Source organism: Papilio polytes, unplaced genomic scaffold (assembly GCF_000836215.1).
Source record: "Papilio polytes unplaced genomic scaffold, Ppol_1.0 DF823510.1, whole genome shotgun sequence".
NCBI lineage: Eukaryota > Metazoa > Arthropoda > Insecta > Lepidoptera > Papilionidae > Papilio > Papilio polytes.
The window spans coordinates 1622318-1648886 of record NW_013525694.1 but is presented as its reverse complement, the minus strand read 5'-3'; the positions used below and the strand labels follow the sequence as shown (position 1 = coordinate 1648886).

Genomic DNA, 26569 nt, shown 5'->3' with positions numbered 1-26569 from the left:
CCCCCGGGTATTCCTAACACGCTCGTACTAATCAGGCCGATGAATGAATTACGCCAATAAACCTTCTACCATTCCACGCACCTGCAATATTAATTTCCTCATTCCATACGTTTTCATATTTATACGCTTGTTACAGTTCATATAGGGAATCAAGTAATGTGTTGATATTTTTATTGTATACAGTAAGACGGTGTATTTTTTACTTATATGTCGGATGTTAAAATTCCTAAATAGTTTAAAATTAAAGAATTAAGCAAAACACACACACTTGGTTTCTTATTCGTTTTATTACGGAGTCGCGGGCGGCGCTAGTTATGAAATAATTTCTATAAATATACCAAAACTGTCCTAAAAGTGTTATGGATTACTTACAGAAGTCATTAAGCGACACGGTGAAGCAAGTGTCCCGAGTTAATTCCGTCCACCTCGGCTGCAGTCATGAAAGATGACCCCTTTATTACTTATTAAGAACCTTCTGCTAGCTTCGCCCCTGTTCTACCGTTATTTATGTCCTCTAATAATAATTTGTATTAAATCACGGAAGCCTCCCGCCGGACAAACGGGATCTGTAGGCTTTTGTTGTCACGTCTGTGTTGCCAACGTACGTTTTGTGTGCGATCGCTCTTTTGTATTGCCACCAAATGTTTGCGATTCGACTTTGTACGTAATATCTGCGTAATTCGCGTGTTCTCTTTAACAAAGCAAATTTGTTAAAAATTTTACAAAATATATTTTTTGATCGCAATTTAAAAAAAATCACACTATTTCGGGAAACATAGCATTTGATTAAATTCAAGTCAATTTGACAGCTTTAATTTTCGAATGAACATCAAAAAATGCATTGTCGTGTATTTTAGTGTAGTAAGTACAAACACATTTGATACTTAATAATATTTAACTAAGTAATTTAATGTTGTTTTATTTTTTATTTGTTTGACGGTTTCATTTTATTATCACTTTGTCCTTGATTCAGGAAAACATTGATATAATAAATTAAAATTCAATATACAATACTGGTGGAAACTGAACCCAACATTTTTATAAAGTATCAAGATTCATTGTTCGTAAAAGCATTTCCAGATCACATGACACCCTCTAAATTTGCCTGTCACAAATGTAACACCGATTTTTTGCGCAAAAATACAAACAGATGTTAAAATTCCCACCCATCACACCTAAAACAAAGGTATTTTTTGACGTATTGCAAAAAATTTTTTAGAATCATTTACTTTTACACCGACGATTTCTTACTTAAACCATATGCAATTTAAGCAAATCGTGTAAAATGTCTCATTTTGTTTTTTTTTTTACACTACATAGCCATTATATTCGTACCTGGTATCAAGTGAAGGCAATGTTTTTAGTTGAAAAACACCTTTGCGTGGCAATATTCTATTTAGATTCTTGTAAAATAGTGGATTAGTTAGCCTAGGTATTGTGGCACAAAATAAAAACCTTATGTTGAAGATTATCCATCCTCGCTATAGAGTTTTGCAGTTCTCGATGGTTTGATTTTGAAATTACGGTAATTTGTTGGCGATTTTATACCTTCATCAAATGTTTGAAATGGCAGTAATTCAACAACCCTCTCTTGTTCACACCACACATCCCACTGTATTACATGTTAAACCAACTTTATTAAATTCCATCGGATTATGATTATGATAGGTACCAGTTGACACGTCATTTTCATTAGCAAAAAGATTAAATAATAAAAACAAATGACAACAGTAACAAGGACATAAAATTGGCATCGTTCTCGGTCAACGAACGGTAAAGACCCAAGACATGGCACGTCAAGGTGTAAATCTCGCCCTTATCTCTTCCCAATTCGCATACATTACTTGAATACTCTGCGGGCGACAACATTTGCATTTTAAACACCGACGCAGGTAATTATAAGAGACCTTAATTATTCTCAGCGTTGATGCGCCTTGAGGTGCGCCTTGCAATTTGTTCCCGCAATCTTAATGACGCCTAGACGAAATATGCAGTGATACAAGCACTTAACACCGCTTAGTGTTGCCAGAAATAAATAAAATAAGATACGCTCTTGCGACTTGTAAATTACCGTATTGTTTATTGCTCTAATTACGTAACTTTATTTCTATTTGGTTAGTTGAGTTTTGTAATTTAAGTGTTATAATTTTTTTGTAGTTACAATCTTTTAAAATTACGTAAAACCTCGAATATGAAATGCTTTAAAAATTGCAATATCTCTAATGAATATCTCATTTAGACTTTAGTAACATGACCAGAGGATTGTAGTAAATTATTATACAGCCTTACACAGAGATCAAAAGAACAGCGAATAAATTGCAAAATAAAAGAGCGCGCCGGCGCATCACTCAAGTGGTTCCAGTGCAGTTTTCAGCACTTGCCCGACCCGGCGTCAATTTTATTTTTTAATTATGGAAGTGCCTAACGAACGCCTTTTACTGTGCTTAAATACTGCAAAACTATATGTATGCCTTTTACTTAAGAAAAACTAACTTTATGAATTTATAAATACGGTTGCAAATACATTGCATATCAATTTCCAATAGAACCTTATGGAATGTTTATCAAATTGCATCCTGATTTCTTAGCCTGTCCACAGTCGTTGGGCTTCAACTTAAGTAATGAGATATGACTTGGACTCATTATTATTTTCCTTGTAATTTGCATCGGCGATAAATTCCACTTTAACAGCGAAGTCTGCAAGCGAGCAAGCGCTCTCTCGCCACGCCGCGATGCTAACTACTTTATTGATTTTATAAGCAAAGCATCTAACTATTTATACAGTAAACATCGATAAAATTACGCAGCATTAAGCAAATATTGTACTAAGTTTTATAGAGAATTATAAAAATACTTCTGTTTCGATATAATACAGTGTTTGATACCTTCGCATGTATGGTAGAATCGATAGACAAGTCATCGTGAAATCCAATCTATAAATATATGTGTTAAAACAATGAGATACTGCTAGAGCTTTTTTTAATTTACGATCATTATCTTTCCCTATCACTAGAAAATACAATTACATGAATTTTTCTTCGTACTCCATGTAATCGATTTCATGAGGCTAATGTAAATGAAAACTCGCATCATCACGTCCTAAATTGAAATCTCGAGTGCCCTCCGCTGTCGGCCGCCTCGCGCCGCCTCCTACAATTGTTTTGTTGCATCCTTTGACTATAGGAAAATGGACTAAACTGAGCCGGTGCCGGAATAAAAAAAATCTGCATTCCCTTAACGTGAGGAGTCGTAAAGATGTTTTGTACACCTTGGTGATGGTATAAAATCTACACACTAAACGAGCACCAAAGCAAGCTTAAAACTTTTTTCAATGACAAAGGGGAATGCACGGTTTGTCATGTCCTGTCTCTTTATAGTCAAAGATTGAATCGCTCCAGTACCTACCGATTATTCGAATTATATTTAATTCTTTTCAATCCCGATAGTAATGATTATTGACTAGGGTAATAATTGCTATGTTTTTTTACCATCATCGAAACAACTTCAGAATGTATTTAAGTTTATTTTGTAGTTTATGAATTTCAAATAATCGTTTTGCATTATTTAATTACTTTGAACAATCGTAACATAGCAATACCTTTGCTATTTTGAAATTATCGATTTCAATTGATAAAATAAACTTACGTTTTAAAGCTAACCATCCACTATTCACTTAAATTTAATATATTAATCATCAAGTAACATAAATCATTCCTTTAAAAAATATAAAGATAAATCTTTGCTTCGTTTTTATAATTAAAATACAGTTACATCTTAAATAAAAAATATTTATGAATACATTTACCGTTAAGTAAAATGGATAAACATTTATAAAGTATTTGATAACAATACAAAAGTGGCAATAATCAGACATACCAGAGACAAGAGGAGCGTCCATTAACGATAATAAAGGCGGTTGTACAACAACAGATGTGCAGCGAAAGATTTTTATTAGAAACGTGATGAAGGTATTGTTGACTCGCGACATATACCACAATAAAGACAGTTCTATACATTTTATATGTAGCATCATTTTATTATAAATTATTAATAGTTCCTAAACATTAGTAATAATCAAATATGGCCTATGAAGTCAGAAAGATTTTTTTGAATCGGTCCAGTAATTTTTATGTGAATCAAATACATACATTAATACAGAAATGCAAATCTTTCTTCGTTATAATATTTGTATAGATAAGTATATTATTAGTAGAGAAATAGTACCTAAAATATAATACGCGATTTTTTTATTATTACAGCGTGCGCACACCTGAAACTAAACTCTCGCAGAACTATTTAGTCTCGCATTGATTTTTACGACTTTATATGGAGGTGCGGACACTATTCGATTTTTAGTTGTGAAACTAAACAGTTGAATTGGCTGCGAAACAACCGACAACCGCACAACAGTTGTGCGATAGTTCAGTAGTCAAGATATTTCAGTGTAAATAGCTTCTCAAATTTGTTGTCTGTTGTCGAAATCAGATCGCGCAGCGAGCGTTGCGACCGCGAGACGTGACCGCACGACACCTTCCGGCCGATGTGAAAATTATGTTTTGATAATTTAACGCCTCCATCTGTAACCATGTAATTGCCACCTTAGCGGTTTATATTTCATCGAAAAGATAATTTCTCGCTTTATTCCCTTTGTTCGGCTAAAGCCTGATTTCCTGCCGGTGTAGATTTAAAACCGCCTAATCCCCCATCGAGCTTTTAATGATATTCCCTTCAGGCACGGAGCCGCAGAAAACAAGCATGCCAAGATGGTAAGCCGCAAATCATAGATAGATTTGCTGCATTGATAAAAATAAACGACGCTCAAGATTACGAAATCAATATGAAATTGCATTTCCTAATGTCAATTGTTAGTTACGGAGTGCAATAATGTTCCAATAATCATGATAGGGAATAATTCGTGTGCGATGTGGTCTGGCTCGTTTGTCTGGCGTAGGCGAAGGCGGGGCGTGCGCGGGGCGCGGGGGACGCTCTCTGCGGCGGATCGCACGGGGTATGATGAACTCGGTAATGATCCAATCAGAATTGAAGTGCATGCAGTCTCGACGCTGTGAGAATGCGGTCGGGGGTGCAAAAACTACGAGCACTGATTTAAATTAAACCGACCGCTTGATTTTGTATTACTTTAGCGCGCCTCCTCGCATATTTAATTTCGTGTTAACTTAAGCGATCCACTGTATGTATATGAGTATGTGTGATTTAAATAATTACCGTAATGTACTTACATTTTTTGTTTTTAATATTATGAAACCAACATTACCACAAGTGCCAGTCGCTTGTTTAATATCGCTATTAAGTTACATTTAGATTTATTTACCTGTTTTATTAGAGGAAAGAACCACACGATCACGATATAAATACATTTCATTGCATATTTATATGAGTAATTATTTTTGCAGTCTGATAGTTTAAAGAAGAAGGCTGCTTTGAATCATCACAGCAATGTTTACATTTTATTAAATTTTCGGAATTATCAAAACACCAAATTGCTAATAACATAATGCACTTTGCATTACTTGAAAATTATAAAAAATTCGTTTATTGCGTCAATAGGCTCTAAGTGTGTGCTTTTAAAACAATTTTTCGGAATTAAAAAATAAATAATGGTCTCAAAACACTGGCTGTTACGTCTCTCCGATGGCTTGTAATTATTTTAAATGTCCCGCGCGCGCCTGCGCCTGCGCAGCGGACACCGCTCGAGGCGAGCGGCGTCATCGAAAAAGCCATATTGAACCCGCAACACAATTATTTACTCTTTTGTCTTTTATCATAATTATCTAGGTAATCTTTGTCTATCTAAAGTACCTTCCTATTATTTTATTCTTCTGCATGTTTATATGTAATATGTATATCTTATAATTCGATAATAGTAACTACTTAATGTTACACCAGTAAATTTGCAGTTAATTATAAAATTAACATACTAACGGCGTTAGAATCTAAATTAAGTACAAATATCTTATTTGGTTAACGACGCGTTAACATCGTGTTATCTGTCGCCGTTTATCATGTTCGACGAAATTTTATCTAAAACCTACATAGTGATACCTGAAGATAGCCACTATAACTGCGGAATTCCACATATTAGGACTCACTTCAAGTTAAATAATATATTAAACAAGTTAAAGAAATCACAATAAAACAATGGCCAATTTTCACCAACCGAAAGTTCTTCCGGTCAAAAAAAAGGTAAGCAATCATTTACTTACATAAACTTTAGCAATCAAAAATAGCGAGTAAGTTCACTTACAACGTAAACCAAGGTGAAAATCTCTCTATTTAATTCAAGTAATATTATGCAGGACAGAGTTTTCTTTCAATAGCCTGAAATCTGCATTTTTTATTGCATACACACAATGTTTTAATGTTAATGACAATCTATTTTTGATTATTAGTTCTATTGAAATTAAAGAGGTGATCATGCGCAGCGCTCTGGAAGTGAACGGACGCCGGCCGGTCACGGCCAAGGCCGAACCGGGATTTAGGTCTCAAACGTTTACTTTTTATAAATAAATCAATAAAATCTCCCACCTCTCACCAAACAATATACCGTAAAATACTCTAGTACTGTTAAATGCCTCCATCAAGCAACTGTGGTTCCATTTCTTTAAAAACACTGTCAAATTGTATTGATAACAATTGTTTTAAATCGTTAGAACTACTTAATATTTTTAGTGAAATTAGTGAAAGCAATATGATGAATAATGTTCTTCGTGAAATTGTTGCGAGAGCATCAGTAGAATCCAAACAACAAATGGTTAGTATTATTTTTTTACTAGCAAAAACGATTCATTTCCTTTTTTATCTTACTTTAAATAAAAAATTATAGCGTTTATGAAATAAAGTACAATCGGCTTTCTTTTATATTTAGGTTTATCTGCTTTTTAATAATGTCTGTTTTTTTAAACCTTCCTAATATTGTTACGATCGCATTATATTTTTATTATCTGTGTCATAGCCCGATTTTATTCTTGACAGTTGTTACCGCGCCCTCTTTCGCATATCGCAAAAAACATGTGACATTGACGTATCAACAATAAAGTTATTGTGGGTTATGAATTTTTCTAATTTCCGTGTAAAACCGTTAGCTATTTGTATTTATATTTCTTAATTAAATGCATTATACAAAGGAGAAACATTTGTGCTTTGTTCTACATTTTGGAGGTTATTTGAAAATGTGGACAGCTAAGCTGTAGAAAATATTTAATGTTATTGTTTTACCTCCTTTTTTCTAACTTAATATATCTGAGTTACCACGAAATCTTGTACAAGTCTGATCAAAGTAAGAAAGATATTTTTTATTGTTATCTCAATAAAGTATGTGAAGACATTTGTCCAAAACAAAAACACTATTCATATAAGAATTTAAGACTGAGCTTAGTGGAGAATCAAAAGATGGCTGTTAACGGTTTATATCGCCCCAGAAGTGCATTAGCTCGTGCTATTTATGAAAAGCAAAGGAATGACAGACTTTTGGAGGAATTTGACCAAACAAAGGTAACAAAACAATTATAATTTGTTTACAATATTGAATTACTACATGAAACTTTATCTAATAACTTGCACACACACTTAAATTTATGAATCAAGTACTACTACAATAATTCATCTACTTTATTTATAATCTGTGTACAGAAAAGGGTAAATCCTTAAGTGACAGTCGGAAAGAACTTTAAAATTCCTTCCAGATAGATTAATAATGTTCTGAGAATAGTAAGATGTGTCCAATATGAAGTAAAAACTGTATACTAAAATACTTTAAATTTATTACATTGCTAAATTTATTGTAGAGTGAATGTATTCATTGAGTTGTACAGTCGTAGAAAACTTGTCTTGTTATCGCAATGAGACAGTCTTCTTACAAAAAACTAATTAGATAGCAGTGTAGAGCGGAAATAAAGGGATAATAACAAAAAGAAATTAGGTGTGAATCACTAACCAACTTTTTTTACAGACTTGTTTAAAAATTGTGTTGTATTGCTTGTGGTTCATCATTTAAAATTGTTATAACAATTCTAGATTTTAAGGTGCAACACTGCCAGTTTCCCCGAATACATGTACGATGAAATTCACTGCATGTGAGAACCATACAGATGGTGTACATACTGGTAGTGCTTTGTGATAGTGAATCTGCTTAATTTTTATATACTTTACTTTACACTATAGGGAATGATATCATTTACATTGTTATGAATTTTTTTTTTGGAGATCGTAATTTATTTACCACAAAAATACATTTGCTTAAATGTTAACAACCATCAATCCTCGGTTACTATATTGGATAGGTCAATATCCTTTTGAATTATAATATAATATAATTATTATACATTAGTTTCATTATGTAACTCTAAGTAGAACAGAACCACATGTTAATTAAACTGTTATTTTTATTTAGTACAAGTAATCTACCTTTCTGTTTTTTATCTGTTCTTTAAAGTTTATGGCCTGTGCCACCACTAGTTCAATGACCTCAATGTTAGATAAGGTAACAAAATCTGATATTTCCATCACATATTGTTGGATTGTTATCAGACAATTTACAATTTGGTGGGACAGGCACTTAACATGGAATTTTAAAGAAACTTTGGTGTAAGAAAGATTAATATTGCAAAGTAGTGTTTTATAACAATTAATTGAATTATGAATGAATGGGATAACTTTATTATCTACTTAAAAATATTACTATCGCAATTGTTTTAAAAATATTGATTAATTTTCTTTTATAAACAATTTTTGACTGACTTCCCAAAAGAAGCGGGCATTTTGTATATTAATTATTTGTCAAACATCTTCTGATCTTAAATAATTTGCATAGTTTATAGTAATTTAAGTATAGCTAAAATATTTCCTATTTAGATGTACTTAGGAGTGTGGGTGTCATCTTTATTTCAATTATTATGGGTTAAGTATTTTGTCATAAATCCAACAAAACAAGGAATATAAATCAGCAATCTTAAAGCTATGCAAATTAAAAAATAAATGTCTTCAAACATTTTTATTGCAATATGTTCACTTAATAACTTATAAGTCACAGCGGTTTGTACTTCTGTGTATGGAAACTGTGATTACATGAAACACAAATATTATCACTTAGATCAAACTGTTTTGCTTTTTATGTATTTTCAGCAATAACATTTATATTGTAAATTCATGTTGAATGGTCTAGCAACAGTAATATAAATATTGAGAGGCATAAAGTGCCTTTAAAAAAAATGATATCTGTTATCTTGACATATTATAGAATTAAGATATATGCAAAATCTCATGAAAAAAGCCATAATTATTTAGTAAAATATTGATAAGTCTAGATGTGACCTGAAATTTACATGGGCCATAGAAGGGTTTCATTTTCAAAAGGTTGTGAAAACTTAACACATAGTAACTTATTAAGTTTACTCCTACATTGCTAACTTACAATATTCCACTAAATGATATATTGGGCAAACATCCTGAGTATGCAATAATAATTATAGGTCCAAATTATCTGCAATGTTTTCTAATACAAGATGATTTGATCTAATCTTATGCCCCTGATTATTTATATGAAATTTTTAAAGAACATTAAAGTAAACAGTCGAGTTTTCATATTTCAAATTTCAGATAACTGAATAATTTCGTTCAGTAAGGAATAACAAAAAAAGTAATAGTTCGTAACAGAAACAAGAGAATTTCGGCTGATTGCTCTTTGTGTTTCTTGGCGACGATTGGGCGTAGCTCAACCTTGCGGAGGTATTTCTGAGCGCGCACGCAATCGCAGCCTCACGTGCGCCTCCATAACGAGGATATATTTGCGTATGAAAAACACGAAATACCTCTGAATTGTGGAGGGAATAAGACATTCAACCCGCTCCCCCTTCGCCACCCCTAGCCCCCGCGACCCTTTTAACTTTCATCTTGTCGAGTGCTCGGTCCACATGCTTTTGTTCTATTTGATCCATGTTATTAAAATTTCGCTGGCTTGTTGGATTACTTGAATCTTACTATCTAAAAGTAGCGGTACTTTATAATCATTTTAGAATAAAGTTGTTAACGATAGTATAAATAGTATAATTGACTAAATGCAATTGCAGAATGTTGGTACATCCTCACATCCTCTTATATCAGTAAGTAGTTCCATTAGCTCTTAATTAAGCACTGGACAGCTATCAAATCAATCTAAAGAGTTCTTGACTGTTAATTATTTCATTGCCTTAATAGATTAAACGGCGTTTTCCTTCGGCATCGCAGTCAGGATGCTGTCCCGCGTCAGATGAGCTGACTCAATTAATTCTACTTTAACTAACCAACAAATGTAGTATGAAATTATTACAACGACGAAACTTGGCACAGAAGTGTTACAAAACAATTCCTTTTACTCTTGTCTCATTCACATCTTCATTGGCTAAAAGACATACCCACCACGTTTAAAGTAGGCTCCGGTTTGTATATGAGAACGCCCTCTAGAGACACCGTTGCTGCTCTCACCTTTACCGAGTTATCTACCCATTTGTAGGAAGTTTATAGACGCAGTGTAGTTCTGCAGAGCCTTTTAGCCAATCGATCATACGCCCAACTAATAATGTGTTCTATACATTGCCACTCAAGCTTAAAAAAACAATCAATCGATGCACAAACACATACTTGTATTCGTAAATTTAATATTCATCATGTTGTTGATATTTCCGGCTGCTGGCCGCGCGGCGACCGTCACACGACCGCGCCACCGCTGCTCGTAATCACTGCTATCCATTCTGTTAAAACCACCCGGGGATAAATTAGTTAAGTAGACGCTTCCGTTAATCGGGCGCAGTCGGTGCCCGTCGCCCGTCGCCCGCCTCTAAATGGATTAATTTATACTTATGAACGAGGACGTTTTCGGTGTCATGCGAGGATAGGGTGATTGTTGTTGTGATTGCTTGCGCTTCCTATCAAGGCATCCTTTATTAAGCGATCCGGCCTCGCCTCTCCTCGCCTCGCCCGATACGCCCTCATTAAATACAATGTTCACACGTTGATCTGTAGTTGGTTATCAGTTAACACCGCAAGTACTCTCATTCGGATGGAATAATCGCCTACTAATAAACGTTTCCTTTTTAAGAATCGACACGGGCACGTAATACGGAGGGCTATGTAGTGTTTATTGTAGACCAACTGGAATGTAGTTTTATAGTAGGGATCAGCACAATAGAGACTTTGGGTTAAAGTATGAATTTATAAGTTAGAATAAAACGAACGAAGTCTATTTCTAAAGTCTGACAGAAGTATTTATATTCACCGCAGTCGATACAAGATGGGTGGCTACAGTACAATAGGCATGAGGTCCGTGCAGAACTAAGACACCTGAGTCGCGCAGGGCGCATCGCTCACTGCAATCTGTACATTATTTCTCCATTGTTCGCGTAACGAGCCCCATCCCCCTCGAAGGCACCACCCCCTACCCCCGACTTCCTAGTTCCCCATCCCCGGCCCGAGGCGGCGGGACCTCGCTCGCGCCTTTCTTTTATCATTCCTCTCTTTATTTCCGAATGCAAATAATCCTCCACACGTGTGAGAACCGAAACCATTGTTCTCGCCGCCCAACCCCACCGGGGACCTCGGTGACGCAATCTTTTTCTTCGCCATGTATGTACTTGTAGCGTATGTACATGTTCGTTATATACGTCTCAACCTTTTAATTGGTTAATGAGTATCTGTTAATGTACAAGTAAAACTATTGCCCTGATATTTTTGTTCGACCTTAAAACGTGATCGCCTAAACAGGCCCTGATAGCTTCGTAAAATAAATTGTATTCATCAATTTGTTTATGTTCGACATGTACGTTCAGACATTTTTTCAAATAAATCGCCATGACTTATTCATTAGTACCTATGCGTTTCGTATAAAGTATATTTAATTTGTTTACAATAGTTAAAGATATATAAGTGCCGAAGACAGTTGTAAGTCCGAGTACAAGAGGTGGAGACAAGGCGTGCGGTGGAGCGCTGTCGACACAATACGAGTGGAGGACAAACAGCTCGTTAATGCGCGCCGGACGGAAGGGTGGAGCGCCGAGCTTCCCAAGAAAAACGCTAAGTGGGAAATCAATACGTATTAGGCGATATCGTAGCGAGCGGCCGTCACTCTATGATGGATGGTAGCTGCTAAACTTTGCTCGCGCTTTCATAATGACAATATACAAATTGACGTCCGGCCGCGCTTCCGAAACGCGATAGCGGGCTGACGCCACTCACATTATGTAAACAAACATAGAAAAAACGGATCGGTCGCCTTCAATTTCAGTAATAGAAATCTCAATTACGGATATGCTTTTCGCGTCGCTCATCTATCATGGCGCGTCGCCACGCTGTAGGTCGTTGTGGCTGTGACACCGCGCTGCGCACCGGTGTATGCTAATGCTTGTACAAAAAGTAGTTTTACACCATAATAATTAATATTTTTTAAAAGAAGTCAGAATGACGTTTTGAACCGAATGTTTGTAATTTCGTAATGTCAAAACAAAATCCTTTTTAAATATAATCTGAATGTGTTCAGTATGGTATGCAAATGTTACTGGACTGTTGCTGGATTTATGGCCATTGATGTACAATAAGTTATTAACGAGTGACATATCGTATTCTTAGTAGCGGGGCGAATGCGTGCGGCAATCCCCGGCAGGCGTTCAATGGCGGCGTGACATTTGCAATGCGATATTGGAGGAGATCGACAGCCGACTCTACATATTGAAAGCTATTCGGAATTCGCAAATAAATACATGCACACCCGAGTCCGCGATGCCACCTCGCGTCGCGTCGCCACCTCGCGTCTTTCCGCCCTCTATAAAATTGAAATCGCATTGGCTGCGACGGACCGGGGCTCTTTGATATTGGAAGCTACTAGACATATTACTTCCTTAGATCAAATATTGTCCGTTCTCGTGCAAATTGTCCTTTGCATTCGGCGTCCATGTGACAAATAAAAGATTAAATCACAGCTAGTTTATAAATTATTTTTCATGTCTGCATTTTATAAAAGTATTTACGTTTTTTAAGGTGATATCGACAAAGCACAACGTTCCCCACAAAACTAAGGTGGGAAGTAACCAAAGTCTGTAAAAAATTGAAATTACAGTATTTTATATGTATGTCTCCTACTCTATTCTGTTATAACCATTTTGTAATAACTCCTGCTAGCTATTTAGTGTGCTTTTAATGCTCTGACCACGATAAAATTATTTTACGTCTATGCATTTTATGCCTTAAAGCTATTACTTTAAATCTCATTTTAAAGTCTCCCCGTAAAAGTTGTTGCATTTTAAACGTCTTTTTAAGAATTTTAACCTGTAGTCGTCGAGACATTTTAATGCGCTAGTTCCGTACCGTGTAGTCTTACATGAGATTAAGAGGCGGAGGGGGTACCAGTGGAGAGCGGGCGAGTGGGGGGAGGGTATTTATGTCACCTCGGGGACGCGAGCACTCGCCCCTCCCAATTATACCGCAGTAAAAGTCATAAAAAGACACCCGAAGTTTTTACACGAACCTAGAAGAGGCTCACGCGAAATTAAGAGGGGCGCCGAAATGTGAGATGAGTATGAATGTTTTATAAGGGCAGATGATGGTGGCCCGTTTATGATGTCTTATGGCGGATAATGGCCGCGCACCACGCGCGCTTTGTTTGCTTGTCTGCATCATTGATGAGCCAGCTTTATTGCCGCCACAAGCGCTCTGATAAATAATTAGCCGCTACTCAATCCACTTCTATAAACGGTTTAATGACCATTGTATTTATTCTTTGACTTGTTTGTGGAACTAGGCCTAAATATGATGCTAATACATTCCTATACAGCGGGTACTCTTCATAAGTTACGTTATTTTCAAAACAAATTTAAAGTGAAAGTATTGTGTTGTACTTGTGAAACTTGAAAATCTTTGCAGATTGCGTGTATATGCAATGAGTTAATATATAACAAACACTGAGAGAGAAAAGCTAAGCAGAAACAATAACTCTTAATATTTTTAATCTTCGCAATTGTATTTGCGCTAACAGTCGCAAAAGCGACACATTAACTCCTTTGTACTTTTTCAATTTAGACCGCGTAAATATTACTTTTATTTATCGCGATTTATGTCCGAGAAGAAAGGAGGTCGAAAACGACCTGAGAGCTGGTTAACGCAAATAACGATTTTCGTTTTGTTCACGCTCCCATGAAACAATACATTCTCACGTTTAATTTCTTTCGGCTCTCAATTGATTCTTTTACGAGTGTGTTTATTGAGCTCGCGCGAAATGCCAATTGCGATTTGCCATCGGGAGGTTGCGTCATATCGTCGCTGTTAGCGCTACGAACGAAAATCTTACTTTTGCATATCGGATTACATCACTTTATACTTTACATCGTCTTAAGAAAACCAAATCGGATACAAACTTATACTGCTAAGCTTCTCAAGGAATAATGATCAGATATGCATTAGAATTGACATTAAAAATATTTTGTGTATCATGATAAAGTTAGAAGGACGCAGTCGAGGTTGTCGATTAGAAGCTGCGTTGGCTAACGGCAGCTCGGCGGCGTGCGTGCCCGGCTCGGCCGCACTGCCGCCTAACATGATTATGACAGCCCTACGTGCCGGCCCAGCTCCGGGAATCCTCGCACAAATATTCATTAATCTTTCACGCTCCGACGTCCGCCGCGATGGAGATTTAATCAGATTAAGGATCATCTTTTTGCCGGAGAAGTCATGCCCTTTTGTTGCCGGCCGGCCTTCCGTCGCACTTTTGTGCTGAATTTATGACTGACAATGTTTGCTCTGAATGTATTACGAGGCGAGAATTTTTAGTTTGTTGACCGTGATCGTCTTATAATGCTACACTGAATGTTGAGTAGCGCGCACCGCACCACGCGCGTTCGGATCCGCGGCCGGCGCCATCTTGGCTGCAGCGAGGCATTCCCGCCATGCCGTCTGCCATGCACTAAACTCTTAACTTTCTTATTCTAAATCAACATGCTAAGACTGGTCTTTTAATAATTATCTGCGCATTTATTAAATAAAGACCAAGTTAATCAACTAAATTCTAAAGTGTTAATAGCGGGCAGTAGTCGAATATTTACCTGACATTTTACATAATTTTACCCAGTGAAAGTTGTCATAAGCATATTAAAAAAATCAACGTTTCAACTTTCTGACGATGACGAATGGTTGAAACGGATGACGAAGTGTTGGAGCAAAAGCGAAGTTGTGTTTTTTTTTTTAAATTATATCGTAAAAAAACCTCTTAAAATGTTAACACTTAAACGAAACTTGGATCCGAGAGACCGTTTGATTCATAGATAGGGCGCGGAAAGCCAAATAAAAAGTAGAATTAAGCGCGGCGAAACGCGCGTAAAATTATTTTACCATTGTATGCAAATCGACGCGACTGTGATTATTTTATTTCCTAAGAGCCCCTGAATATAAATCACGATTGAGAAAAAAACAATCGAGTCTGCGTTTCTTAGTCGAAATAAATTTAGCTATAAATAGTCGGTTATAACTAAATTCAATCTTGATGTTTTAAAAATGAATAATGACAAAATATAATCAGATACGTGTAAGTTATGCTCCATAAATGTAATGTCAAGATTTTTTATTTTTTAAATTCCGAAAACTAGTGTAAAGTTTATAGTATAATTAAACACTTTATGAATCTGTAATTGGTCTGTAGGAACTCATATACAGCTCAAAAACGATTAAGCTGATCATCTTTTTTTTTTATCGCCCTGTCTGCCGTCCCACAGCTCAGGTAGCGATTTAAAAATGAATGTGTTTAATTACTAAATTTATTGCGACTCAAAAGAACCCGGTGCCATTGTAAATTCTCGACACCAGCGTCTGATAAAAGCAGCCATCTTGGAAATAAACGCATAACTCATTTATTAAAAGGAAACGCCTCGGTCCGCGCGCGCTGTCTAATGAAAGTTGGCGCTGCAAAAACGTCGCCCTGCCGGGAATGTGTCGCCGACGCGTTCTGGGACGTGTAGCGGCTATAAAAATACCGACCGCCTCGCGTCCCTCCGCGTTTCTTTTTCAATCAATTCAATCAAGGGCCCATCGTTCGATTGGTTCCTGACGGACGATCGTCACGATATTCCGACTATGATAAGGCGGGTGGCAAATTCTAAATATTCATTGTTTGATAATCACTTATAAATTACTATGAGTTTAGTAACGATTGATTTCGTGACTATCAATTCATTTATAAGCTTGACAATAACGTGTTTGTAACTAACTCCTTTCAAGTTTAAATTTAATAGTAGCACATGTAGTTGTTCGTTGTATCTGTTTGTTTGTTACTGTAACCCAAAATTGTTTATTGAACCTTTGTTAATGCCACTCTCCGTTTTCATAAGTCAATACAGAACGGAACGTCATCAGATATGAGTAAAAATTGTTTTTCTTTCGGCACTATTACTTCACTACCAGTAGAAACTTTAATTCTAAGAGTTCTGTGAGTAGTCCATTATAGATTCAGTTCATTTTTTGGTCCATATCGATTAACTTTAGCTTATGGATATCATCGATACGCTAGTTTTCTATTCAATAACTTTGCTTTCCCATCGATTATCGATTATACAAGCTATGTCGACCAATCTATTGTAACCATCTACTTGTTCATTTTGTCCATAATTTACATAAAAATTCATTTTTTGTTCGTCATTACGGTTTTCTAGAAAGTTCAATATGATACTTGCGTCAACATTGTTTGCGATTCAATTTATAATAGGTAGTTTAAAAAAAACAACGTAAGTATACGGGTTACGTAAATCGTATTCGTAGTCAAGGACGAATGTAAAACAATGTATTGTAAATAGGTGTTAGAACAAAATACTAGATGCGTCAGAATAAAATTCATACATTTGTCTCGCCGTGTGTTTTGAAAAAAACAACAATGTAAGCACACTCGGTACCTTATTTACAATTTCAATCATTGCTCGTAACAAAGTATTCATGTGTTTAAATCTATTTATAGCATTGAGAAATAACACTTCCAGAATGGTCAAACTAAGAAGTCTTCCGTCGCTCCTGAATACGGACGTTCCATAGTAGTAATAAATTGAGGTGACGTTTTTACTTTTTTGACATCTTTGCAGATTCTGATGTGCGAATTTTGTATCAATAACCTACGAGTGTAAATCGCGTACATCATAAAGTGCTTTAAATTATGGTTAAGCTCGCTCTAAAGCCACTTCAGAACAATTATTCGAGTTAAAAGTCAGTAGCAATTAAAACATTACCATTTGTAGTGGCCGGTGAGCTGCGAGGTGACGATAGCCGTGCGGCGTGTTTTTGCCGCTTGTGTTAATTTCCGCGGACAATAGCCGCACAGGGCGACGCTCGCTCCCGCACAATCGCTGCGGCGTGAGTCGCCTTAATTGCTCTTTACCGCTGAATAATTTTCGATTCCGACACCGTCGTAAGTGTTTTGGTCATTTTTACCGCTCACTCAACTCAATAACTGAGAATATTTTCCTTATTGTTACTACAATAGGCGATGTGTTACGGTTTAGTTATCAACAGGGCGATTCAAAATATTATAACGTATTGAAATAAAAATATTGAGGTTAGTAAACTTATCGACGAAAGTAAGGAATAAGTTAATGTTAAGTTATAATTATAATAATTAACAACTTGTTTTATTTTCGTATGCCACCCTAACAAGCGATAGTGATGATAATTGTGTACTTGTTAGAAATAAAAAAATATTAATTTCTTATGATATTTAAATCCTTGACAACTGGCAAATGTGTCTACACCCCAGTTAAGTACAAACTGAAATAAGTGATCGTACGCATCGCCTGGGTGGTATCGAGCAATGATATTAACTCGCTACGTAACGGCCAATTTAACGATCAAATCGCCTCCTTGCCGTTTAATGTTAAACCAGTTTAAATACACCCGTAAATCTTCCCGCTGCGCCCACGCTCCATGGAGTGTGTGTGACAACACGTCCACTGCCTACTTACAATTATCATTTCAAAACTAGCACCATGTCTTGACAGGAGCGTAAATTGTCATGACAGGTAGGCATTTGTTGATGCATTGCGAAAGTCGCTGAGCTTTGGTAATAGATTCTAAATATTCAATTGACCCCTTCATCAGTTTCACAATTTTATTTATACAAACTATTATGAAAATAGAAACAATGGATATCCATTATCTTAAATGTTAATTATGTTACGTCAGAAACTTTACTGCAATCGAGATTGAATTTGTCTTCGATCAAATTGTATTTGTATGGAATGCATACCGATGGTCCGGCGATGCGGAAATAATGGTGCAAATGAACGCGAGCGGCATTAAGGCTAGAGATCACGTCGAACCATAAATCCCAACCCTCGATAGAACAATTAAAAGACGAGTTTAAAACAATTACGCATCGCAGCCCCCGGGCTGCTCGTGACGCGGGACCAAGAATCATAGGCCGGAATTGTTTTATTAAAGTTGTTAATTTTTGTCAGGCCATTGTAGTAGTGAAATTGTAGTGAAGTGCCAACTTGTAGTGAAATCAATAGCTTCATAAATTGATGCTTCGGGAAATTTGTCACCTTCTAGCGTATTATTTGATTACAAACTAGGACAAATTTATTTGCTATCATCAATCACGTCTCAACTTACATCATCGTATCATTTTTCGATCAAATCGCTGGTTAAAATGAACTATTGTTTAAATTTGTTTATTTTGGTAGTACTTAAACAAATTATTTCGAGGTACTGACACGACCCGAGGACAATGCAGTATCTTTTGTTCGATTGGCAGTTTTAATCGAAATCAATTGTTTCGCTGCAATAACTCATAGATTTTAATTGAGTATGTGTATTATTGCTTCGAGCCACGGCCAATATTTATTTATGCATTGGCTATTTTATTGCCAGGATGTACCAGGAAATCATAAAGATTCACGTGTGAACCGCTGATAAAGAATAATTATTTAAAGTTCTCTAGCAACAATATTCACTGTAATAGTATATAAATAAACTATGTAATAAAAAAACAAAACCGACTTCCAAACAAAATACACTGAAAAAAAAACCAAATACACTAAAACCAAAATATTCTCAAAAAAACAGTACACTAAAAAGTAACGAAATAATTCCTTGAAAATAGTAAACCTACCTTATTGTAACTGTTATGTCAATATTGTACAATTATTATTACTGTGATGTCGGTGTCAGCCAAGGTATGCAGTGATACTTCTACGTAAGGGTTTCCACATTTTTACCATAACAATTGACAATTGAAAGTATAGTAACAATTAAGTAATGAATCTACATTGACTGACACCGACTTCAAAGTAATAATAATTGTACAATATTGACATAACAGTTACAATAAGGTAGGTTTACTATTTTCAAGGAATTATTTCGTTACTTTTTAGTGTACTGTTTTTTTGAGAATATTTTGTTTTTAGTGTATTTTGTTTTGTTTTTAGTGTATTTTGTTTGGAAGTCGGTTTTGCTTTTTTATTAAATAGTTTATTTATTTCTCGATTTTTAGTGAATCTAAACATCGCAGTATGATAATCGCTAGCTTTCAAACAAAGTATGAGTTATCTAAGAAATTAATTAAAGAACTAATACATCGTTGCGACCATTCACTCATAATTCTGTCCAGCCGCGCGCCGCTGTTGCCCGTGAGTTTTAATATCTTGATAACTTCTAGAATATTGGTCAGAATTACATACTTTAAAAGGCAATTATGATAGATATATGTTATCGCGGACTTTAATGTAGCTAATTGAAAGAGCTACAATTCTTTCATACATCTTTTTTATGTAGGTCTTATAGTTTAGGCTACGTAAGCCTAGAAAGAAAACTTTGATACAAGTTGGTATTTTTTTCTACGACTCGTAATTTGCTAATTATGATATCTCCTAAACTATTGATCGGAATTACACAGTTCCAAGGGCATTTATAATCTACATTAAATTCTCTTGATGATAGACACATTTATTTGGATAAGGATTCATACCGAACACGAGTAATAGCGTTGAAAGTGGGGTGTAAATTTCGAGCGATATTTTAATGAAAAAAGTGGTTATTGTGCGACAACTTTAATAGATAGATATATGCTATCGCGGACTTTTATTTAGCAAATTTAAAGGGCTACAATTCTTCCATACATCATTTTTATGTAGGTCTTATAGTTTAGGCTACGTAAGCAAAGAAAGCAAAAATGACCCGAAATTTCGTCGCGCGATTTTGAGCTAAACTATTTAACTACGTCGTAGTCTTTGACTCCAAAAATCAAACAAAAAAATGGGACCCACCTGCAAGCATCACCTTTCGGATAAAAAATGAATTATCAAAATCGGTCCACTAGCGGCGGAGTTATGCCGTAACACACATAAAAAAAAATAAAAAAAAAACATACAGACGAATTGAGTACCTCCTTCTTTTGGGAAGTCGGTCAAAAATAAGTTAGATTATGTAATTGTATTACGTAAATAAAGGTAGTGATGATAAATTTTAAGAATATAGATGTTTTTTTTCTACAGTAGCCATTTAAAATAATAAGAAGCTAACGTTATCCATCCACATATAGACTTTATACGTGCGTTATACTCGCAGATCGTCCAGGCAATCTGCATCCCGGTCTGATCCCATTTTAATGGAGCGCCCGGCAAACAAGCTCCGGAGCCGCTTACTGCCAAATCCACTGGGATCCCGTACGCCACTTAGCCCGCTATACTAGATACTATGCATTATAACAAAATTTGTTATGCCAAATGCTTCTTACTGATTCTGTTGCATTTCATACAATGTTGGAACAACAGTTAGAGAAACTAATTATAAAAATATACACTAGAAATTCGTAATTACCTTTACATAACTCGAGGAAAACATTCAAAGCTTAGTGTTTATTGAACAATGCGGAAATAATACGCAGTGAAAAGGCATCGCCATGAATAAAGCGTTCTTGCAGAAATACGTTTGTCATTATTAGTCATCTCAACAAAGACGACAATATATCGGCGGTAATTACATCGGTAATGAGCGACGTGCTTCTCAGCGACATCTTTTGACGCCGCACAATGCGCCTCGCGAAAGTCGCAACTCTACTCGAATTATAAGCCTGATAAATACAAACTACCAGAAGGCGGCATGCGTGCATCCTATGCTCGGTATATTTTCACACGTTTAAATGGGAATTAATCCGGCATTGTGCGGTTGGCGGTCGGCGCGCGTTAATATTTCGCTCGGTATTGACAATACGCTCGCAAGTGTTTGATTCATTAGCCGCAGGCGAACGACCGCCGGATAAAGGACCAGCATCCCTTCATTCGTTCCACAGACGCACCTCCGTTGACCCGCTCGCTAACGACTCCGCGCATAATGAACGCATTGAGAGAGATTGCCGGCTCCTCGACCCCCGCCCCGCCCCCGCTCCCACTCCGCACAAACACACGATTAAATTTTACCGTCTGACCCCTTGACCATTGTGCAAAAATCGGTAACCCACATAAACGCCGTAAAATAAACAAGAGCCATTCGGCCTCGATAGCTCGTCGCGTTGAATAAATGATACTCGATTTGTCTTCCTTAACAGGTAGATTTTTAAAATGAGGAAATTGTTATTCATGCAAATCTAGCTTTACACGAGCAGAAATGGAATCCTAAACGGGAGCCTCATAAATAATCGAACCCGGCCTCCGGTCTACATAATGTACAAAAACAACAACGCGGAAGTAATATTCCTAAAATTATTTGTAGTTATGTTTTACTATTGCACATTGCTCTAATGCTCTATTGCGCCATATCCAAATTATGTTTTCTATCTCTCTGATCCTAATGAAAGCTTACTGCATTGCAAAATTATTACGTAACATCAAACGGTTTATTGTTATCGTAATTTTATTGCGTACTGTTCTGTGCATAGTTGTACCGCAGTATTCATCACAGTAATTCGCTAAGTTTACAATCCATAAACATCAGCCGGAACAATTCTGAGTAAACACAAATGTATCGATTTTTTTTCGGTTTTCAGATTCAGTTTGATTGCATTAAAATAATGTATGCGAATAAAGTTTAGAAATATGTGTCATGGGGGCATCTACTCCTATGTCTTATGTTCCAGAGTAATCGACGTAATTCAAATACAGATTTATAACTGACGCATTTCTTCCTACATCAAATATTCAGAATAAGAATCGCGCATGATTGGCTGTATAAATTATGAAAAAGTGATGGAATAATGTGTTTTAAACAATCTATAAGGCCAACATTATGAATGAGTTAGGCATTGAAAATTTTCCACGATTTGTATTCCGTCTGGAGAATTCGCGTCGTCGGATCCCGTAGTTCCGATGCAGGTTATTTTAAATGTAAAGACGGCGTATTGCATAATCACCGGCGTGATTCGCTATCAGCGTTCGCTCGGTACTAAATATTTATTTACTTTGGCTTTTTTACGATACTTTTTAGCGGCTCATCGTAAAAATGCTTTTTGTGTCTGTTTTATAATCATCTTATTGAATTATATCTTGTTTTACAAGTCTTACAATAATTTCATAGGTATTGATTTTGTAATTAAATTTTATGTTTAAATATAGGTATGAACGCTTTGATCTCCCTTCGAAAATTAGTAATGTCTGCGACTCGACGCCGATATCGTTAAATATAATGGTAGTCTGTAGGAGGCCTGCCGTTACATACAGTCCCTTGACGTTCTTTTCACTGACGTCGCGAGTCGTCTTCGATTTTAATATGAATACAGATCGTGCATTAATTAAGCTGGCCTGATGAGGTTAGCTGCGTCTCGCTCGCGCGGCCGCCATGTCATTACCGCTGCATGTAGACGCGAGAGCCGCCTTTTTTTAATTCGTTATTATTCCATGGCGTAAAGAAATGTTAATTTGAGGCGGCGTGAAATTAACAGCCGCTGCTGCCCTTTGTGTGTCCGCTGCCGCTGACTTAAACACACAACGGGTGACGAGCTATGCCCCTTTCGTACTACTCGTAGTCTCTTATTTGCACTGGACCGTTCTTTTTATGCGCTTTCATTAGCGACCCGATCGCGAGTTGTTAAACATTCATTTACGATTAAGTTACGAATGTTGTTTTTGTTTTATGTCGTTAAAGTTGTTAGAATAAAGAATAGAAGGATAAATTTAGTATTTGAAAATCAGTCATCAATCATTTTGGTGTCGACCAAACCACAATGTTAACATTGGTGATGATAAAACCACATGATCAGATTTAAACAGTGATCTTGTATTCCAGTGGTACCAAGTAGACAAGACCCGCCTGAGCGAAGACCTGAAGAATAAATTCGTGCAACTTGATCCTGACGAAGAGACCAAGGAGTTTCTCTCAGCCTCCATCGACAAGTCCTCGTGGGTGTGGACACAGATATGGTACCTGCTAGCTAAAGCCGTCCTCAGGCATTTCTGGTCTATCACCGACATTAATGGGTAAGTAGACTTTAGTATCCTAAGTAAGTAAGTTAGTAATTTCAGTTATTATTAGTAGATAATATCAGCACTGCGACTTAAACTACTACTATTGAAGATAATTTTATAGAATAGACCATAAATGTATCTAGATGGATAATGCACTATTCCTGTTATGTATAAGGTTTGCTTTTATACAGCTTCGTTCCATTAGCCTTGTGGTAATTCCTTCTAAATTTCTATAAGGCTTTTCAGCGAAAGCTGTTAAGGCACTGCGAAGCATTTTCCATCTAACATTTTTTCTAATATCTACGTTATAACGGAAATGTATAAAATTCGCTTTAATTCAAACATCCAATGTCGATGATACTACAAATTTAATTACTTTTAATTAGGATTGTGGTAAAAAGATATCATGGACGATGAAGCGTGTCAAATTGTGCAGGGTGCGCCGTTGCCGCCGCCTTTGTTGCATTCATTTCATTTCAATAGAATTATTTAGGAACTATGCGGAATTACTAATCTAGTATCACTGTATAGTACATTATACCTGTAATATCATCATCGTCTTCCCGACTTTATCCTACTCCCGTAGGGTTGGCACAACGGTTTTCGTCTTCCAGATGAATCTACCCTCATCTCAGTCGTTACTACTTCCTTTTTGGTCTTTTTCATCTTTTACGAAATCCATCCATCTTTACGTTCAACTAAGAATTCTATTTCTTTCGATTAATATGAAAACATACTACATTTCTTAAGTGGTAACTAATTCTAATTATCGCCCCAAAGTGAAATGAATGCGAAATATAAATAAATGGTTAACACAAATATCAACCGTAAAAGAAGTTACGCCACGAACGTATTCTAGTTAATGATATCCCGGTGGGAAATTAAGTCGTTTAGTTCTCGTTTCCTCTACGTAGGTGTTCGCCTTTGAATAAAGAAGTACAAACTTAGGCGCATGTACTCGTATATCGCGGTTAAATAAAAAGCTTGTACTAATTTAAAAGAAAATGATTCATTTCTTTTTTAAAAGATGAGTTGCCATTTGAATCACGACAATGGGCCATTATTAAGTGCGTCCAGATTTGTCCAATTACGCCAATTACAATGTCCCGGTAGCCGTAAGTACATGCGAGTGTATTATTTCCTCATCCATTGTGTCGTATCTGCACAAATTAACTAATCCGACTCACTGCTAGTTCTGTGCGATACTCGCGCCCCGACTTATCGATAAAATCGCCACTTGTAGGTAATGGAAAATGTTTCCGTGTCAGCCAACAGTATCATTTATTTGAATCTACCAGCTACGATTTTTGCGGTAAACGTGCCAAATAAAAATGTTTCCGAGTCGGAGCTGTTTATCGCACTTAAAACAATTTGTGTGTTTGTTTTAGTCGACAGCTCTACAAATTTACTTGCCTTTTGTAGTTCTTCCATTATTATGATTTACTTCTTACGATTTGGTCTGTAAATAAATGAATCATTTTTAACTAATTTAATTTGTATTTGACTGGTCATCGCTATTGATTTTATTATCTTTTTAAATATTTATTTTTCAAAAACAAATTGGTAAAAATGCAATTGCTATCTCATTCTTGTTACCAATTTAGCAATCTCTTTATATAACATGACACCATAAACAAATAACGATTTAAAATTGTATTTTCACATTAAAGTTGTCGATATCGAGTGATGTGTTCGTGCACGGCGCTGTGTCGCGTCCGCCAGCGCTGTGAACGCTTGCTGCAAGCGATCGCGTCGGGTGTCTATAGCGGACCACTAATAAATAATTTAAATAAATTGACGGACGAGATTTACTCATTGGCTGTTTCCGTCTCTCAATTACGCTTTATTTATCACTTGCTACTCGTCAAACGAAGTCTCTCGAGCCTCTAATACCCCCGGCTATAGGTGCGACAGATAACGCGCTGCGCGATTCGATTGCCTGTGAATACATCTCAATATGTTTCACAATTATTGTAAATGAAAATAAATGTTGTAAACAAATATATACTTTAAAAAAAACAACAAGAACAAGATCGATTAATAATTTCAACTTGAGAATAATTGATTCTTCTCACAATCAACGCTAAAGACTAAGGTTTCGAGTTCTCCCTTTGCTTTATTCGCGCTTTCCTTCTCTACCATGATTTTATAGGGTAGTTCCCAACGGCGAGAGATGACATACAAAAGAAACAATGTTTGATTGGATATGTACACTAACAAATGACTAGAGGCCAGGAAGTATTTGTACTGATGTTCCAACTCCCCCTTAAACCAAATATCCGGGATATTAATCATTGCGCCTATGGCTACGATAAATGACTCAATAAACGCTCAAGCCGAACGCTATTGACTTTTCCGGTGTAAACCGCTCAATTAATGTATATTCAATAAACAATTTGTTTTTACCGACGGCCACATTCAAGTTGCGTTACAGATCACATATGATAGATAAGAATGACATATTTCCGGAGCTTCTCATTGGCGCTTAAGATTAAATTGATTTATATTAAATAAAAAATGTGTTAACGTATCGTCTGTTTTAATGAAATCATGTTAAAGATTGAAGCGATCCAAATTATAATGCATGTATTTTAATTGAAGGAACACATCAATTTGGGCAATAGCAAAGCCTACTTCACATGCCAAACTTTATGAATATAATTCAAATGAATTTGCAAAAACAGTTACAATACGTAGGAATGTATAGTATTGGCAACATTTTAAAATAAAAGAGTATATTCGATTAAGATTTTCATCATCATCATCATCAACTTGCCCTTATCTCTTGATGATGGAGGGTCGTCACAGTATGTGCTGCTCTTCCATACATCTCTATCAGCCGTCATATCTGAATCCACTCCTTAAGCATATCCTTTTTCACACAATCCATCCATACTTTCTTCGGTCTTCCTCTTCCCTTGTAGCCATCCACATTCTTAACACTTTCTGGTTTATGTCCCCGTCGTCATTCATTGACATATCTGCATTAAATAGCACACGAATCATTTTAATAGGCGTAATGATGAATCAATTAAAATTTATTTGAAATCATAACTTGCATTGTCCGTCATAATTACAATAAATTAAACAATGCTTTTCAATCAGCGCGGTCGTGATTGCTCGTTGTCGCTAACCAATAAATTACCCAAATCAATTGGCGA

At 36.1% G+C, this 26569-nt stretch overlaps 1 protein-coding gene across 1 annotated transcript; it reads left to right on the top strand.

Annotated features, from left to right (window-relative positions):
* The first annotated feature begins 6088 nt into the window (after window positions 1–6088).
* Window positions 6089–23624, top strand: LOC106104529. The gene is made up of 3 exons (XM_013284605.1): window positions 6089–6204; window positions 23230–23420; window positions 23600–23624. The coding sequence occupies exons 1-3, from the start codon at window positions 6160–6162 to the stop codon at window positions 23622–23624; spliced, it is 261 nt and encodes an 86-aa protein (XP_013140059.1). The 5' UTR covers window positions 6089–6159.
* The last annotated feature ends 2945 nt before the right edge of the window (window positions 23625–26569 follow it).

What these genes read in the sequence shown, in the direction of transcription:
- LOC106104529 (XM_013284605.1), top strand. Translation starts at nt 6,160, where the DNA reads ATGGCCAATTTTCACCAACCGAAAGTTCTTCCGGTCAAAAAAAAG. An exon ending in TTCTTCCGGTCAAAAAAAAG is followed by an intron (nt 6,205 to 23,229) that starts GTAAGCAATCAT and finishes CTTGTATTCCAG; the next exon opens with TGGTACCAAGTAGACAAGAC. An exon ending in TCTATCACCGACATTAATGG is followed by an intron (nt 23,421 to 23,599) that starts GTAAGTAGACTT and finishes GCTTTTATACAG; the next exon opens with CTTCGTTCCATTAGCCTTGT.